This window comes from Sapajus apella, unplaced genomic scaffold (assembly GCF_009761245.1).
Source record: "Sapajus apella isolate SASKATOON/1434 unplaced genomic scaffold, GSC_monkey_1.0 scaffold21, whole genome shotgun sequence".
Taxonomy (NCBI): domain Eukaryota; kingdom Metazoa; phylum Chordata; class Mammalia; order Primates; family Cebidae; genus Sapajus; species Sapajus apella.
The window spans coordinates 25,240,916-25,257,315 of NW_022436961.1; the positions used below are offsets into that span (position 1 = coordinate 25,240,916).

Below are 16,400 nucleotides of genomic sequence, written 5' to 3' on the forward strand. Positions count from 1 at the left end.
CAGCCTCCTGAGTAGATGGGATTACAGGCACGCGCCACCATGCCCAGCTAATTTTTTGTATTTTTAGTGGAGACGGGGTTTCACCCTGTTGACCAGGATGGTCTCGATCTCTTGACCTCGTGATCCGCCCGCCTCGGCCTCCCAAAGTGCTGGGATTACAGGCGTGAGCCACCGCGCCCGGCCTCCAGCTAACTTTTCTATTTATGTAGAGATGGGGTTTCACCATGTTGGCCTGGCTGGTCTTGAACTCCTGACCTCAGGTGATCCACCTGCCTCGGCCTCCTAAAGTGCTGGGATTACAGTCATGTGCCACCATGCCCAGCTGCTTCTTGTTTAAATAAAGTAAATATAATTTCTTCTGGGACCAAGATCAACACCTGAGGAAAAGCCTAGGTGTCTGGTGATGCCCTGGCATGCTCTGAATTGCAAGTAATGAAATTAAATACATGAAATGAGAGAGTGTCTGTAGAGCCCTCCACAGTGCCTGGGGCATAGTTGATATTCATGTGTCAGCCATGATTACTGTTGGTAATTACAGTAACTGCCTGCCTTCTCCTCATCGCCTTCGTCTGCTTCCCTAGAAGGAGGATGGGCTTTTGGCCAAACCAACCTCTTCTGGGGGAGAAGAAGAAGAAAAACCCCGGGGCGAGGCTTCCGAGGACCTGTGTGAGATGGCCTTGGACCCAGAACTGCTGCTTCTGAGGGATGATGGAGAGGAGGAGTTCAGTACGTAGAGTGGTGGGAGGGGAACTTGCAGGCTCGGGATGTGGCTTTCTACCTGCGGCCTAGCTGCTTTTCATTTTCAGACTGTGGGGCCGTGGTGGGCCCTGCTCTCCATTTATCTTGGGCTTTCTGTAGCAGGAGCAAAGCTGGAGGATTCGGAGGTCCGTTCCGTTGCCTCAAACCAGTCAGAGATGGAGTTCTCTTCACTTCAGGACATGGTGAGGCCTGTTCTCAACCTCTCTGGGCTGTAGTGGTGCTCGTGGGGGAAGGATGCTTATCAGTGACTTTTCTCAACGGACCCAACACACAGTGTGGCCCTTGGCTCATGAAGGGCATGTTCATAGGCCAGGAGAACATTTCCGTGTCTGTCGGGGTGAATCAGAGTAGTAGTATTTGATCCTCTCCTGAGAGAGGAGCACAGGAGGTTCTTTTTTGAAAGTGCCCCAGAGAGGAAGGCTGGCTTGGGTGTGATGAACATCAACCACCAAGCTGCTTGATGTTTTGTTTTTTTAGAGATGGGGTCTCGCTATGTTGCCCAGGCTGGAGCACAGTAGTTATTCACAGGCATGAATGGGCTCAAGTGATCCTCTTGCCTTAGCCTTCTCAGTAGCTGGGACTCTAGGAGTGCATCACTGCACGTGGCCTGAGCCACTGAATCCTGGGCAGTAGAGCCACTGAGGGAACTTCCTATTTGCAAATCCTGCTCATCTTTGTTTTCTTTGCAGCCCAAGGAGCTGGATCCCTCTGCTGTGCTCCCCTTGGACTGTCTGCTTGCTTTTGTGTTCTTTGATGCCAACTGGTGTGGCTACTTGCACCGGCGGGACTTGGAGAGGATCCTCCTTACCCTTGGGATCCGGCTCAGTGCTGAGCAGGTACCTTTTTCCTGTCCCCAGCACACGGGCACAGGCCTGTACTTACTCCTCCTCCAGGTTCCTGCACACCACCGGGGTCAGAGATGAGGCCTTCTGATTGGCAGGTATCTGAGGGTGTGTTTTCTGCAGGCCAAGCAGCTGGTCAGTAGGGTGGTGACCCAGAACATCTGCCAGTACCGGAGCCTTCAGTACAGCCGCCAAGAGAGCCTGGATGGTGGCCTTCCAGAGGAGGTGCTCTTTGGTATGTCCTGGGGCTCTGCAGCCTTCCTGGGGAACTGGCAGGGCAGGCTGCCCTCTCCTCCTAGGCCCCATCCTAAAATCTTTTGCATGGCTTCCTCTAGGAAACCTGGATCTGCTGCCTCCTCCTGGGAAAAGCACGAAACCAGGTGCCACCCCCACGGAACACAAAGCCTTGGTGTCCCACAATGGCAGCCTGATCAATGTGGGGAGTCTGCTACAGCGTGCAGAGCAGCAGGACAGTGGGCGGCTTTACCTGGAGAACAAGATCCACACACTGGAGCTGAAGCTGGGTGAGGGCCTAGGGCTGTGGCCACCACGGGGACGCGTGCAGACCAGTGGGGAAGCCACCACTTAGGCTCTGCGCTATGCTCAGCGACTTGATGGAGCTGTGTCCGTTTTGTTTCCTCCTCCACCTCACAGAGGAGAGCCATAACCGTTTCTCAGCCACTGAAGTTACAAATAAGACGCTGGCGGCTGAGATGCAGGAGCTGCGAGCCCGGCTAGCGGAGGCCGAGGAGACCGCCCGGATGGCAGAGCGACAGAAAAGCCAGCTCCAGCGGCTGCTGCAGGAGCTCCGCAGGCGCCTGGCCCCCCTGCAGCTGGAGATGCAGCGGGTGGTGGAAAAGGTAAGGTAGGGGTGGACCAGGAGGCCGTGCAGCTCCTTTCCCTGAGCCCCAAAAGCCCCCGGAAGGGCGCTTGCCACCATGTCCAGAGTTACCAGAGGGCCAGCAGGCACCGGCTTCTTCCTTCCGTTGCTTGTCAGGCTGTGTGGCCCCGATTGCCGGTTCTCTGAGAATTGAGCAGTCAGCAGTGGGGAGCTTCCCAGCAGGAGGCAGTACGCAGTCATCAGATTGTCTTGCCAGGACCAATTCTGGGTACATCTGTTTCAAACAGGCTGACAGCTGGGTGGAGAAGGAGGAGCCGGCACCTAGCAACTGACGGCCTCGCATGGAACTGCCATCCTGTGAGGGCAGCGGTGGCACCTGGCAAAGTTGGAGCCCTTGCGGTACCAGAAAGCAGTGGGAGCAAGACCTGGGAGCCAGGGCAGGGGTGGCTGACCCTGCGCTCAGCCTCTAGGGGACGGCAGGCCATCAGGCTGGGGGCTGTGCTATGTGGGATGGACGCGTGAGGAATCCCGGTTCCACTTACAACTAAATACAACATCTTTTGCACCCCGAGAATGTCATTTTGCCCTCCACCTTGGAATTTCTCCTGGGGCCCTTTTAGTCTTGTGCTGACTTTCTCCTGTCCTCTTCCAGTTTAGAATAAGACAGGGGAGAAAAAGGCTTTTCGAGTGTGTGACAATGTCTGTTGTCAGTGAACTGAACTGAAGAGACAGACGTGGAGCCTGGCTGGGGCTAAGTGCCCCCTCCTCCGGATGGCACAGGCCCTGCTAGTTCCGGACGCAGGCTTCTGGGGGAAGGGTCTCCCTCAGCCATCCTGGGAATGGAGTCCATGCTAGAAAGCACTCAGTGTTGGGCTTTGTTTGCCAATAGAACACTGTGTCCCAGTCACCCCAGACTCACCAGAAGAAACCAGCACTTCTTTCCCGTGGCTCCTGTGTTCAGAATGTGGTATTGGCTCTGGCCCAGCCTTCTCCCCTGTTCCCCATAATTCTTGCCTCTTTCCATAATCCGTGGTTTCAGTTTGACTTTGTATATAAAGTTGGGTTTTTTTTTTTTTTTTTTTTTGGCTTTTTGTTTTTTAAATAAACCAAAGTCAAAAACAAACCGAGTGTGTCCTCCCTAGCTTTTCCTGCTCTTCTAGGCCTGCCTGCATGTCCTTCCGCTCAGGGTCTCTGCTGGACCATGGTGCAGTTTGCCTCAGAAGGTGGAGCAGGGCAGGGGAGGTGTGCATAGCTGGGCTGGAGGGTGCCCTAAGTTACAGCACAATACCATGTGGACATTTCATTGAAAACTTTACTTGAAAAAATAAAATTCCAAATATTCAGGTGAGACACAAACCCACTGTTCTTGTTTTGAGGCGCAAGAATTAACATGGGACAGTTGCGCTGACAGTTTGAGTTCCCGAGCTAACAGTTCTGTTACCTTGGGAATCCCAGGGACTTTCGGGACTTGGGTCCCAAAGCCACGATGGTGGCTTTTGTCTTGCTGGGAAGCTGGCTGAGGGCCTGCCAGGGCTGGAGGACCAGCTCTCCCTGGCAGGGCTCAGGGCCTCTCCCAGAAAAAAGAAGCTTTGAAGTGAAAAGGCAACAAGGGGCCAGTAGGCTCCCCAGGACGTAATCCTTTGGAGGTAGATTTGCTCCCCACCACACATGCAGGGCTAAGACCCCCAACTGAGCCAATGAAGGCCATGCCCTTGGAAGGGCTGCCACTTGCTCAGGCCATGAGCCAGGATGCATGGTGGACGGTTCTCCAAATAAAAAAGCCCCCAGGGTTTGTCTACACTGCTTACCTGCTGGGGCTGTGAGTGGGGAGACGGCGGCCTGCCTAGGGCTTCTGATGCTGGGCTCAGGAAGAGTCACTCATTGCAAAGGGCCGGCAAGTGAACAAGGGCCACCTCTGTCCCCAGCCTGTGGGAAGAGTGGGACCCTAGCCCTGAGAAGGGCAAGAACGAGCAAGGCTGACCGTGTCACAGGAGTCCTCCAAGAGTCACGGGTTTTCAGTCATCAGCCACAATGGAGAGGGCCCGGAGCTCACTGAGTTTGGCCTCGTTCTCCCGTTCCCGCTGCTCGTCCGAGTGGCCTGGCTGGTCAAGCTGCTGGGTCAGGTCTCCAAAGATCTTGTGCATTTCTGAGTAGTACACAACCTGGGGGAGGTGACAGGTTGGCATGTGATGCCTCCAGGGAACCATGTGCTTCAGGGTCACAGAGGCTGCCACTCCTGCCCGCTCTCACCCATCTGGAGCTGCGCAGCAGCGTGCCTTTGGGGACGTGCAAGGCATGGAAAGGCACTAGCTGAGACTGAACCAAAAGGAGGCAGGGAGCAGCTGGGCCTCAGTGGCTGTGGGTGGAGGCGCAGTTGCTCCCTGCCTCCTTTTGGTTCCCCCAGCAGCAGTGCAGGAAGGCATTGGCCTCCTAGGGTGGCTGTGAAATGATGGGCACCGTGATTGGTATTCTGCGTTTTGTAAGCTAGGGGAGAATTCAAGGCTTTTTTGTCCATGGCAGAAAGAGGGCATGGTAGGCTGGTGGCTCCCAAAGCCCTAAGCCAGCTTTAGAAGCACAGGTGAGAAAGGGGATGCCCGTCTAGCCTTCCGTTGCCTCCCAACTCATATCCCATCCTTGCTCATGGCCTGAGCTGCGTAGCCAGGGGCACAGCTCAGAGGCCAGGCTCACTGCCAGGGGTCCCTCTACAGAGGCACCAGAAACGGGGTGGGGGGACGGGACACAGGAATGAGGGTGGGGTGGGTGGAGGAATGGGGAAGCCCATCAGCATCCTCAGATGGCTGAGGACCAGGCGCTTTTTCAAGGACAATAGGGGCCACTTCTGCCTCAGTTTCTACCTCATGAACCAATGAAAGCATGCACTTTCCTGAAAGCTTCCATGCTTTATACTCTACACACAAGGCACCCTAGACAGGAGGGGACCTTGTGGAAAATACCAGGTGGGGCAGGGACCCATGGCCGAGACCCCCACAGCGAAGTTTCCACTGGCCAAGGGGGAGCTAAAGTGAGCAGGTCTCAACACACTACTGTCACCTCTGGGCTGGGGGTGGGCAACCCTATCCCCACTCCCTGCCCGAGCCACTGCACAGTGAGTCACTGGGAATGCTTACTTCTCCATGACTAATGGCAGCCGTGCGGGTGAGGGGGAGGCTGGGGCCTGGGAGGCAGCCAACAGCCCCCAGTGATGCTGCCTGGTTACAGGGCATCCCTGGCCTCCCATCTGCTCCAACCTGGGCACGCGGAAGCCTGGCACCCTGTGGCTTCCTCCTGTGAGCAACAGGAGGGAGGGTGCAGGGGAGCACCCAGGTGACAGTGAGGAAGGGGCAGGCCCAGGTCTCCACTGAACCCAGTGGGGCAGCCAGAGGGAGCCCTTGCCGTAGGAGGAAGTATTGGGAGAAGTCCCTCACCCTTCTTGCATGAGGCTCTAGTTCTCACTGCCCCCTAGAGATGGCACAGGACCAAGGATGTGGGTAACAAGGCCCAGCCCTGGCATAAACCCTGCCCAGGCATCCTGATTGGGGCAGGTGGCCACCCTGACTTTGGCCCAGCAGGGTGGGCTTGCAGGCCAGGCTTCTGGGCTGCGACTGCAGGGCCTGCAGGAATGGCCGCGGCCACCGGAGGGTGCCAGACACCCAGCCATGCTCAGACTGCAGGGGCTGGGAGGCGCAGAGCCTGTGGCTTGAGGACCTGGCACCAAGGGGTGCCACAGGTGTTGGGGTCCCGAGGCTGTTGCTGAGCACAAGCCACCAGTGGGGCCTTGCGTGGAAGGGACCCACTCTTGGCATGGGTGCCCACCCTCTTCTATTTTGCCAGTTGAGGGAACAATCCTTGCTAAAGGCTTGAAGACGGAGGAGGGGTAGGAGGGGAGGAAGTGGAGCAGGGAGAGGAGGGTGAGGGGGCGGGAGCCACAGGCGCTGCCACTCTGAGTCCTCCCGCCCCAAGTGGAAGGAGACGCTGGGACCTGGCCCATGTCTGATCCCCAGTGGTATGGCCCCATGCCCCAGGCCAACCCCAGGGTCCCAGCGGCAGCCCTGACTGTGGCTCTCTCCAGGGTTCTGGGACCCCTTCTCTGGTGGCTCCAAGGCAGGACTCTGCCATCTCCCGCTAAAAAGAGGACTGGCTAGGGGTGGGTGTGGCAGGGAGCTGGGTCCTCAGAAAAGGCCTCCACCCTTCAGATCCCTTCTCTGCACCACCTGGGCCACGAGCCTGCCCACCTGAGGGTGTAGGGCGGAGCAGCTGCTTACAGTGAAATGCAGGGAGACCCAGGGAGGAACGAGTGGGCAAAGGGGAACCTTGGCCATTCCTGGTCTGGGATTCATCAGAGAGCAATGTCAGAACTCAAATAGCAGAGAGTCAGGGCCCCCGAGTTGCCAAGCCTGGCACTCTGCTACTGGAATGAATTCCTTTGGGGCCATGCCTGGGGTGGAAAATGACTAAGTCACTCTTCCAGCGTGGGTGACAGAGAGTGGCACGAGATACGTCCACCAAGCCCGGCGGCCTCACCTGCGCTCGGATGAGGGACTCAAAGCTGGGCTGGAAGTAGTCAAGGCGGCTGCCATAGAAGCGCGGCATCTCCTCCAGTAGCTGCCTGTTCTTGGCTTCAAAGTCCTCCCGCACGGGCCGCAGCTCCTCTCGCGCCTAGGGAACGAGACCCAGGGTGTCAGAGCTCGCTATCTCTGCTGGTACAGGATACAGGATGGGTGGAGTGGGGACATGCAATCTCGGTCCTGGTGCTCCCAGGTGAAAGAAGGGACTTTCCACAGGTGACCACGATGGCCTGTCCGTCTACCCGCTGCCTGCCTGCCCTCCCTGGTACCTGGTGGAGCTTGGCCAGCACTGGCCCCGTCTTCTCCTTTTCCTCGTACTTCTCCACCTTGGCCTGCAGCCTCCTGTAGTCCTGCAAGGCCTGTTCCCGCCGCTTCACGGCCATGTTGAGGCTCGGGAAGACGCTGCCGAACCTGTGGGACGAGCTGGCTGGAGGTGGGCCTGCTCTTGGAGGGGTGGCCTGACCAGCACTCACTTATCCAAAAATATGTCCTGAGCACCTACTAATTGCCAGACTGTGCTCTAGGTCTCGGGGAGTTCACTGTGAACAAGACAGATGAGGCTCTGTCCCCTGCAGCTTGTGCAAATGAGGATGTCGTCGTGGGGTGAGGACAGATGAGAGGGGAAAGGGCTGTGGGCCAGGTGCTGGGAGCCGGGCAGCATAGGGCGAACCAGGAAGGAAGGGTGCCCTGACCCCCACCTCCTGTGAGCTTCACCACACAATGGACTGAAGGATAGTGGGGAAGGTGCTTTGAAGTCATCTGGCTAACACTTCACTTTTAAAAAGGAGGGAAACTGAGGATAGAGATGATATGTAACTCAACCAAGGTCACAATGAGGCAGAGAAGGTCCAGAAGAGAGCACAGTTGTCCACATTCTCTGTCTGGCACTCTTTCCAGCCCTCACAGTGCCAATGGCAGGTGACAGAGCTGAAATCTGAACTTACTCCTAGCCCAGGACACCTTCTCCTTCAAGGCGTCCTTGGCAACATGAAAGGAGCAGAGCCGGGCATGGTGGCTCACGCCTGTAATCCCAGTACTCTGGGAGGCCGAGGTGGGTGGATCACAAGGTCAGGAGATCAAGACCATTCTGGCCAAGATGGTGAAATCCTGTCTCTACTAAAATACAAAAAAAAAGCTAGCCGGGTATGGTGGTACATGCCTGTAGTCCCAGCTACTCGGGAGGCTGAGGCAGGGGAATCGCTTGAACCCGGGAGGTGGAGATTGTAGTGAGCTGAGATTGCGCCACTGCACTCCAGCATAGCGACAGAGCAGGACTCTATCTCAAAAAAAAAAAAAAAAAAAAAAAAAAAAAAAAAACCAAAAGTCCTATAGTTCTGCCACTGGAATGTCCAAAGCGCCAACCAGCTGCTTTAGGAAAATGCCCTGAGGACCTCCTCCTACCCCATCGTGACTAGAAAAGACCACGTGGGAGACTCAGGGGAGTGGCCCCCAGAAAGAGCAGCAGTGGACGATGCAGCACTGCAGGTCCCCAGGGGCCTCATCTGTGACCCGTGTGGCCTTTAGTGACCAGGAGCAATGCTCTCCCGGGGCTCTTGCTGCTGCTGGAGGGCTGGCCCTCAGTGTGACAGCAGGGCAAGCCCGAGTCCCAGGAGAGCTCATGGTCCAGTTGTGCAGCGCAGGGAGCTCGTGACTGTGGCCATTTGGAGGTGACCCAATACCAGAAGAGTTGGTTCCTCCTGGAGGTTTTTATGATGAACCCAGAGAGGAGGAAAGATGAGGGCAGGAAGCAGTTACTGAGGCTGGGGTCAGCCTCTCACAGGCACTCAGCTGAGAGGATGCCGGCAGACTCACTGTCAGCTTCTAGGAGCTCAGACACCAGGCGGAGCAGGACTTCTCAGATCTGCCTCTCAAAGGAACATGACCATGAATTTGGTTTTGAGATGAAGTCTTGTTCTCTCCGTCAGGCTGGAGTACAGTGGCATGATCTCTGCTCATTGCAGCCTCTGCCTCCTGGGTTCCAGTGATTCTCATGCCTCAGCCTCCTGAGTAGTTGGGATTACAGGCGTGCACCACCACGACCAGCTAATGTTTGTATTTTTAGTAGAGACGGGGTTTCACCGTATTGGCCAGGCTGGTCTCGAACTCCTTACCTTGAGTAAGCCACTTGTCTCGGCCTCCTAAAGTGCTGGGATTGCAGTCATGAGCCTGGTTTTAAAAACCTTCAGCAAATCAAGTGTCCAGGCGAGGTAGGAGTAATGAACAATTTTGCCAGAGAATAAGAGGATATAAACTTTACCAAAGCATTAAATGCCCCAAACTAAGCCACAGACCCAGGGAGTAGACTTTGATGAAACAAAGGTCTTATCCCCAAGAAAGGCCACTAACACGAATCCTCCACCTCAAGTGTCTGTAACGGGCTCCCTGCCTAACAAAGTGCTAAGTGGGTAAAGCCACCAAAGTGCCCTGAATCCTCAGCCGTGCCCTTAGACACAGTAATCAAACCAGCATCTGAACAAATTGCTAGGCAGAAGTCATGGGCCTCCCAGCACTGCCCATGGAGAACGCAGGCCCCCTCAGCGCTGCGGAACTGATAGGAAGGAGACACCACCAGGACGCATGGCCACCCATGGCGTGGGCTGGAGTGAGACCGCTGGGAGGAGCTGGGCTCGATGCTTTCACCCAGGGCAGCTGGCGGAGCTGCAGCTGCTGGGGAGCCCCGCCCCTCTTCCTGGGCAGCTGAGAGGCACATGTTCAGGCAGCAGGTGCAGCTGGCCTCAAAGGCTACCACGCCACCTCTCCCTCCGCCCCAAATGGCCAACGGACCACTGGCAGCTACCCCGGTCCTCACCCTGGACCTTGTGTTGGAAGCCACCTGCTGCCTGCACGGTCCCAGTGCCTCGGCCTTGTGGGTGCCTGGGAGCTGCTGGGTGGGTGCTAGCACCGGGACAGGGCAAAGATGATAAGCAGGCAGGAGGCAGCAGGTGGAGGGCTCTCTGGCCCTGGCCCCAATCCCACCATGCTGAGCTCACATCCTCAGGAAGGCAGGCATCACAGCATGAAGCCATGTGTACACAAGGCGCCTTCCATGGCGCAGGATGGGAGGAGCTTCATGCTCGTTGCTCCAGCAGCCCAACCCCCAACATCCCTGCGGCCCTCTCATAGCCCCCTTCCCACAGCTGGGACTTATTATTTCCGGGGCCAGCGTCAGAGCCACCAGGAGCACTGACTACAGGGCAGTGCCGAGCAGGGGTGAGGGAGGCTGGGTTACAGGGCTCCTTGGGGGGGATGGGGTGGCAGTGTCTCCAGGAGGCCACCTGACTGCATGGGATCCTACCAGCCCCCTGGAACCAAGACCACCTGGCCTCTGCAGGGGACATGGCTGCAGGGCACCTGCCCCTGTGAGAAGGGTGTGTCTTCACCATGAAAGCTTGCATCTCCCACAATAGCACCCTCAGTCACCAAGAGGCTCTGCCTGCTCAGGCCACTGGAGGTGACTGCTGATAAATTACCACCACAGTAGGGGAGGTTGGATCCTGGGACTGGGATTCCCTAGGGGTAGGGACAAGGGTCACACCCTTCTACATTCCGAGGAAACTTACATCAGTCAGGGCGGGGCAAAGCCTGTCTCAAGGTGGCTGAAACGTGGGGGACCAGGACGCTGTCACATCTGCTCTGGTCGCTGACCCATTGAGGCCCCACCTCCCTGTTTTCTACTTCTCAGCAATGGAAGACTTTGCCAAAGCCCAGCGGTGGATGGTGGATGTGCCATGGTGCCGCGCGGGACCTCAGCTCAGGGCTCAGGGTGCCGACAGGGGAGGTGAAGACACGTACAGGCTAGGCCCCTGTGCTGACCCCTCTCAGATACGCCCCTGGGACACCATAGAGGCCTTGCTGACTCCACCCAATCACATGGTGGGGACCTGTCCACAGGAGCAAGGCCAGGACCCAGGCTCCACTCTGCTGTCGCAGCGCACTTCACCCCTCCTTTCTCCTTGCTCACCTCAGCCCACCAAAACCACCTCTCCTGCTCCTAGATGCTGACTGTCCCATTCTGAGAAGTCAGTTTAGCCCTCTCTTTCCACGTGAGGAAACAGGCTCCCAGGCTGGGTGGGGGCAGGTGGGACAGGCCACCCAGCATGCTCTCCTCCACAGTACTGAACCACACTGGCACTGCCACACCCACCGCTGACCAGAGAACAGATCGTGGCTTTCCACTACACTGTAAGCTCCTGAAGTTTCTTTTACATTTATCCTCAAATAACAGGGCCAGGCTGGGCCCAGGCCAGTGATCAAAGCAACACTCATGATCACTGCCAATTCTTGCCTGTCTTAAGGCTTAGTATCAAACTCACTCCCCTGGGGATGCATGGGGCGAAGAGGAGCAGAACAGGGAGGGAGAGGGAGGCCGGCTGGGTGCAGCCAGCACTGGTGGGGAATGCCTGCCATGCCTTGGTCTGTGCCCACGCGGCCGGGAGCTTCCACCCACCAGGAAAGGGAAATTGAAAGCATCCCCATCCGACATGTGAACATAGCCCAGAGACTGGGGATTAGAGGCCAAGCCCCTGCGGGGAGGCTGGGGGCGGTGGGGTGGCCATGTGGCCATGATCTTCATCAGAGGACAGGAAAGCTGCAGTTTCCTGTTTCCGGTGCTGGGGTCCCTGGGAGCTTCTCTTCTGGCAAGAGGAAGCCAATGGGGAGGAGGCTGCAGGCTGCGCGGTTTTATGTGGTCAGGGGAGATCGTATGTCAGCTGTGGGGATGCAGGGAGAAGCCAGCCAGGCAGGCCTGAGGGCTCATGCAGAGGTCAGCGGATCTGCAGCGGAGATGGTGCGCCCCCTCTGCCACGCCCCCACCTTCCTGGCAGGTGGTGGGCCACCAGGGTGGTGGGAAGAGGCCGGGGTTTCTCTCCATTTGGGCTCCAGAAGCCAGGGATCAGATTTCAAGGGCGCCTTGTTGGTACTGAAATTGAGGTGGGAGTCAGTCCCCCAGTTCTCTGAGCTGGGTCCCTGCCTCACGCTGCCAACCATGGGTGCCTGTGGCAGCCTCTGTGTCCGTCTCTGGGACCCTTGCAGCCCTGGCACAGAAGAGCCCTCTGTGAGCAGGGTCTTCTTGGCTTGTGTCCTTCCCAACCAGCCCTGAACCGTCTGTCCTGAAGCCCAGGACTAAAAACCACAGCCATGGAGCTCCTTCTGCACCCAAGCTCCCTATATAACCCTGTGGCACAGGGCTGCACTGTCACCAGTCACCAGCAGGCAGGGGGTGTTGGATACCCATTCTGGGGAGGCTGCGGGGCCAGGTCCAGAGTGGGAGGTGCAGTCCCTTCCCTCCCTGCCATCACTGAGCCTCCACGGTCCTGGCTTAGAAACAACAGCTTGCTAGTGACAGGCGGGCCTTTTCCTAATCCCATACTTCAAGCCTACACAGTCAACAAACAGCTCAGCAACCCCAAACCCCAGGGGCTGCAGGATCAAAACTGCTCCCCTCATCGCCCTCTGGGCCCTGGGCCAGGCCAGTGATAATTAGGCAGAGCCTCATTACCCGGCCCTGGCAAGGCAACTGCCCAGGACCACCACAGAAGAGGCAAGGAAGTGCAGCTGGGCAAGCAGGCGCTTTCTAGGTCACAGCCTGCTCGGGAGAGGCCAGGGAAGAAGATGAAGTGATTCGGGGCTTCAAGGCATGGCTCTGCCTGTTCCCGCCCTGGGGATCGAGGGAATAGGCCTGTCTGATCACCGACCAGGGCCTGCCTGACAGATGAGTCTCACAGAAGCATTCTTGACCCCGACAGGTCACAAGCTAGGGGACCTTCCCAGGCCAGACCCTGTTGCCACACCCCTCCCTGTGTGCGGCCACCCCCACATTTCCAAAGCCGAATGCTGCAGGCAGCTGCTCTCCCAATCCGGCGGGGCAAGATGAAAGGCCTTGCTCATGTCCGCTGTGGGATGGCCAAGATCTCTGCTAGCTCCATTCAGCAAGCCTGGCCCCACTGGCTCTCAATCAGGAGGAAGCAGTCAAATGACCACCGGAGCAGTGGCCGATTGCTTGTGGGGGTGGCGGGCAGGGGTCACCTGAGCTCACCTGGGCCATGCAGGTGCTCTAAAGCCCACAGTAGCACAGACCCTTAAGCCACAGGTCATAGAGCTAACGTCCCCATTGAGTTTCTTGTTAGTCCCCATGGGAATCTGGAGACAGGCTATTAGAAACGCTGTTCAAGCTCCAAGTGGCCACTGACCTGCCTCTCCCATAAGTGCCCCGAGGCCCCCAGGTGACATTTACTCACTTTTTTAAGGGCTCAATTACAGTCTTCTGAATTTGGTTCACCTGCAAAAGAAAAGCCCAAAGACATTAAAACTGGTGGGGTGGGGGAGGGGAGGACGATAGGCAAGGCCGGCCCCTAACTACTGCTGGACCAAAAAGCCCCCAAGACCACAGGGTGCTGTCCTTGTCCTGGGCCTGAGCCACAGAAGGCTTAGGGGCTGCGTGAACAGGACCACCATGGGTGACCCTCACAGTGAGTGATGTTAGCTCGTGGAGCCTCAGGAAGCAGGGAGAGCCAGGGCAGAACAGTCTGGGAAGAGCCCTGTGGGCCTGCGGCACATTATAGCACATGAGGTCGGAGGGCTGAGTGCCCTGAGAGCAGAAGGAGCCCACTCAGGCCTCCCTGCACAGTCCCTCCAGGGAGAGGCCCCCCAGACCAAGATCCAGTCACCTACCTTTTCCTGGTTGAAGGCATCCATCCGCTTCATGGCGGTGTCCAGGGCTGTCACCATGTTCAGAAGGTCCTGGTCTTGCTCACAGAGGGGATTGGAGAGTAAATCCAAGGATATCTTCACAGCAGATTTTGACATGGCTGTAAAAAGTCAAAGCTCAGTGAGCCTGTGAAGGGACAGGTTTCATGGGCTTCTCTTCAGGACCCTGTCCTCCTGTGGCCAGGGGTCTGCACCCTGATGACCTCTTCCCACCGCCACGGCCGTCAGAATGGCAGAGTGCCACACAGCCACGAGCTGCTGATCCCCTGGTTTAATATTCATTCCCCACGCTGACACTGTTCTGGTCCATTTTTAGTTTTTTTTTTTTTTTTGAGACGGAGTTTTGCTCTTGTTACCCAGGCTGGAGTGCAATGGCACGATCTCGGCTCACCGCAACCTCCGCCTCCTGGGTTCAGGCAATTCTCCTGCCTCAGCCTCCTGAGTAGCTGGGATTACAGGCACGTGCCACCATGCCCAGCTAATGTTTTGTATTTTTAGTAGAGACGGGGTTTCACCATGTTGACCAGGATGGTCTCGATCTCTTGACCTCGTGATCCACCCGCCTCAGCCTTCCAAAGTGCTGGGATTATAGGCGTGAGCCACCGCGCCCGGCTGGTCCATTCTTTTGAGCAGCTTTACCTGTTCTCCAAACCCTGGGTTAGAAAAGGACTATCTGGGTGGGAGGCTATAATATAATGTTTCTGGCTCCAAAGATTCTAATTCAGTAAAGCTGGAACCCAAGAATATGCATTTAAACACGTCTCCAGGTGGTTTGGACGTGAAGCCTGGTTTGGGACTCCCACATGGACAAGAGTAACAGTACTCCAGTTTACATACGCTTTCACTACAAAGGGCCCAACAGTAAACAGTTCGTGCTTTGTGGGCCGTATTTCTGTTGCAACTTCTCAGCTCTGCCTTGTGCTGTGAAAACTGCCAGCCACCACACATAAAAAATGGATGTGGCTGTTTCAATAAAACTTTATTGACAAAACTAGGTCAGATTTGGCCAGCAGCTGTAGCCTGCCAACCCCTAGTTTCCTAGATATCCAGTAAGAAGAGATACATTGGAAAATGTGTTTTCCCCAGAAACTCGCCTGGACACTCTGCAGCTGGCACAGACGGCACTGGGCCAGCATGGCCCTCCTCCAGGGTGTCTTCCTGCTCTTCCAGAATTTTGTTTGTAAATAATGGAGATCTGGGAACTTGTACAGAACAAGGAGCTCCAAAGCTGCCAGCAGGTCCCCATTTTGGGGTTCTGTCAAGGTTCTGATACACTCTCATTTAGAGCTCAAACAACCCAGGGAACATCTAGGGGAAATTATTTTGGTTCCATTTTAGAGAGGAGGCAGATCAGGTACAAAAGAGTTTGTAATGTCTCCAAGGTCAAATGGCTGTGAGCGCCAGCTGGGCCTTGACCCTTGACCCTTGACCCTGGCCAGCTGCCTCCCTGTTGACTGCTCTCCTTGTGATCTGGCCTGGAGGAAGCCGGTGGAGGTCCACAAGGCTCTGATGGGGCATCCACTGATGTTTTTCAGGCGCCCTGGTACCCGGTCCCCACAAATGTGCCACCCACCCCTCTGTGCTCCTCCCTCCTGTGTTGACATTCCCTGCTGGGCAGATGGGAAGCCTGGGAGTCACAGGCGGCTCAGAGGCGGGCTGGAGACCTGCTGGCAGCTTTGGAGCTCTTGGTCCTGAACATGTTTTCAGGCATCCATTATTTCTAGAGTCTAGAAACAAAATTCTAGAGGGGCAGGAAGAGGCCATGGTGAAGGGCCATGCTGGCCTGATGCTGTCTGTACCAGTGTCAAAGTGTGTCTGGGGCAGGTCTCAGGAGAGAAGACACACTGCAAGGGAATTTCTTTTATTTGCATGTTACTGAATTTAAGATGCTCTTCGTTATAAGACACTTACTCTATAAACTACTAAGAAAAAAAAAAAACTGCTGCCAGTCAAACCAGGCTACACTCTCAAGTGTTACAGTACTTTGATTTCAGAGATGTTAACTGTGGAAAGTGTCTTGACCCATGACATAAGGTTCGCCTCCCAGTTAATTACAGATGTGGCCCTGCCTAGCACTCCAGAGCATGAGCCCGACCCCTGACCCTGCTCTCCCTGAGGAAGGGTCCACCTCTCCCAGGCCCCTTCACCAGCCAGCAAGGCAGCATTGAGTAGACAACTAGCCAGCCTGGAGCATCCTCCTGGGATTTTTCTGGAATTTAGGAGATTGCTACAGTCACCCAGCAAAAGGGCAAACTGTGGGAGAAGGCTGGAAATGTAAACTTTCCAGAAATGCTGAGGAAACGGAGGAAAAAAAAACACCTCTTAAATTCTGTGAAGTGACTGTAGGTTTAGGAACAAATGTGTAACTTGATTTGATTATGAAATGATCACATACGGCATTATAGAAAGACAATAAAATTCTAGATAAAAGCCGGGCGCGGTGGCTCAAGCCTGTAATCCCAGCACTTTGGGAGGCCGAGGCGGGTGGATCACGAGGTCAAGAGATCGAGACCATCCTGGTCAACATGGTGAAACCCCGTCTCTACTAAAAATACAAAAAATTAGCTGGGCATGGTGGCACGTGCCTGTAATCCCAGCTACTCAGGAGGCTGAGGCAGAATTGCCTGAACCCAGGAGGCGGAGGTTGCGGTGAGCCGAGATCGCGCTATTGCACTCCAGCCTGGGTAA

The 16,400-nt window shown here is 56.1% G+C and overlaps 2 protein-coding genes across 8 annotated transcripts in view; one reads left to right on the forward strand and one right to left on the reverse strand.

Annotated features, from left to right (window-relative positions):
• The window catches only part of CCAR2 (cell cycle and apoptosis regulator 2), a 15,548-nt gene extending 11,983 nt beyond the window's left edge, over positions 1-3,565 (forward strand). For 2 of the 3 annotated variants that reach the window (XM_032288503.1, XM_032288504.1), the window contains exons 15-21: positions 582-726; positions 859-941; positions 1,449-1,595; positions 1,725-1,836; positions 1,937-2,125; positions 2,256-2,461; positions 2,730-3,565. In XM_032288503.1, the coding sequence (XP_032144394.1) occupies positions 582-726; positions 859-941; positions 1,449-1,595; positions 1,725-1,836; positions 1,937-2,125; positions 2,256-2,461; positions 2,730-2,774 (927 nt within the window). In that variant the 3' untranslated portion in view covers positions 2,775-3,565. The remainder of the gene's footprint in view (positions 1-581; positions 727-858; positions 942-1,448; positions 1,596-1,724; positions 1,837-1,936; positions 2,126-2,255; positions 2,462-2,729) is intronic. The other variant, XM_032288505.1, reaches the window with a different exon arrangement.
• Positions 3,566-3,736: 171 nt separating this feature from the next.
• BIN3 (bridging integrator 3) overlaps positions 3,737-16,400 on the reverse strand; it is a 50,070-nt gene continuing 37,406 nt past the window's right edge. For all 5 annotated transcript variants that reach the window (XM_032288513.1, XM_032288514.1, XM_032288517.1 and 2 more), the window contains 5 exons: positions 13,677-13,813; positions 13,244-13,284; positions 7,277-7,418; positions 6,964-7,098; positions 3,737-4,604 (listed from right to left, as the gene is read on the reverse strand). In XM_032288513.1, coding sequence (XP_032144404.1) covers positions 4,458-4,604; positions 6,964-7,098; positions 7,277-7,418; positions 13,244-13,284; positions 13,677-13,813 — 602 coding nt within the window. In that variant the 3' untranslated portion in view covers positions 3,737-4,457. The remainder of the gene's footprint in view (positions 4,605-6,963; positions 7,099-7,276; positions 7,419-13,243; positions 13,285-13,676; positions 13,814-16,400) is intronic.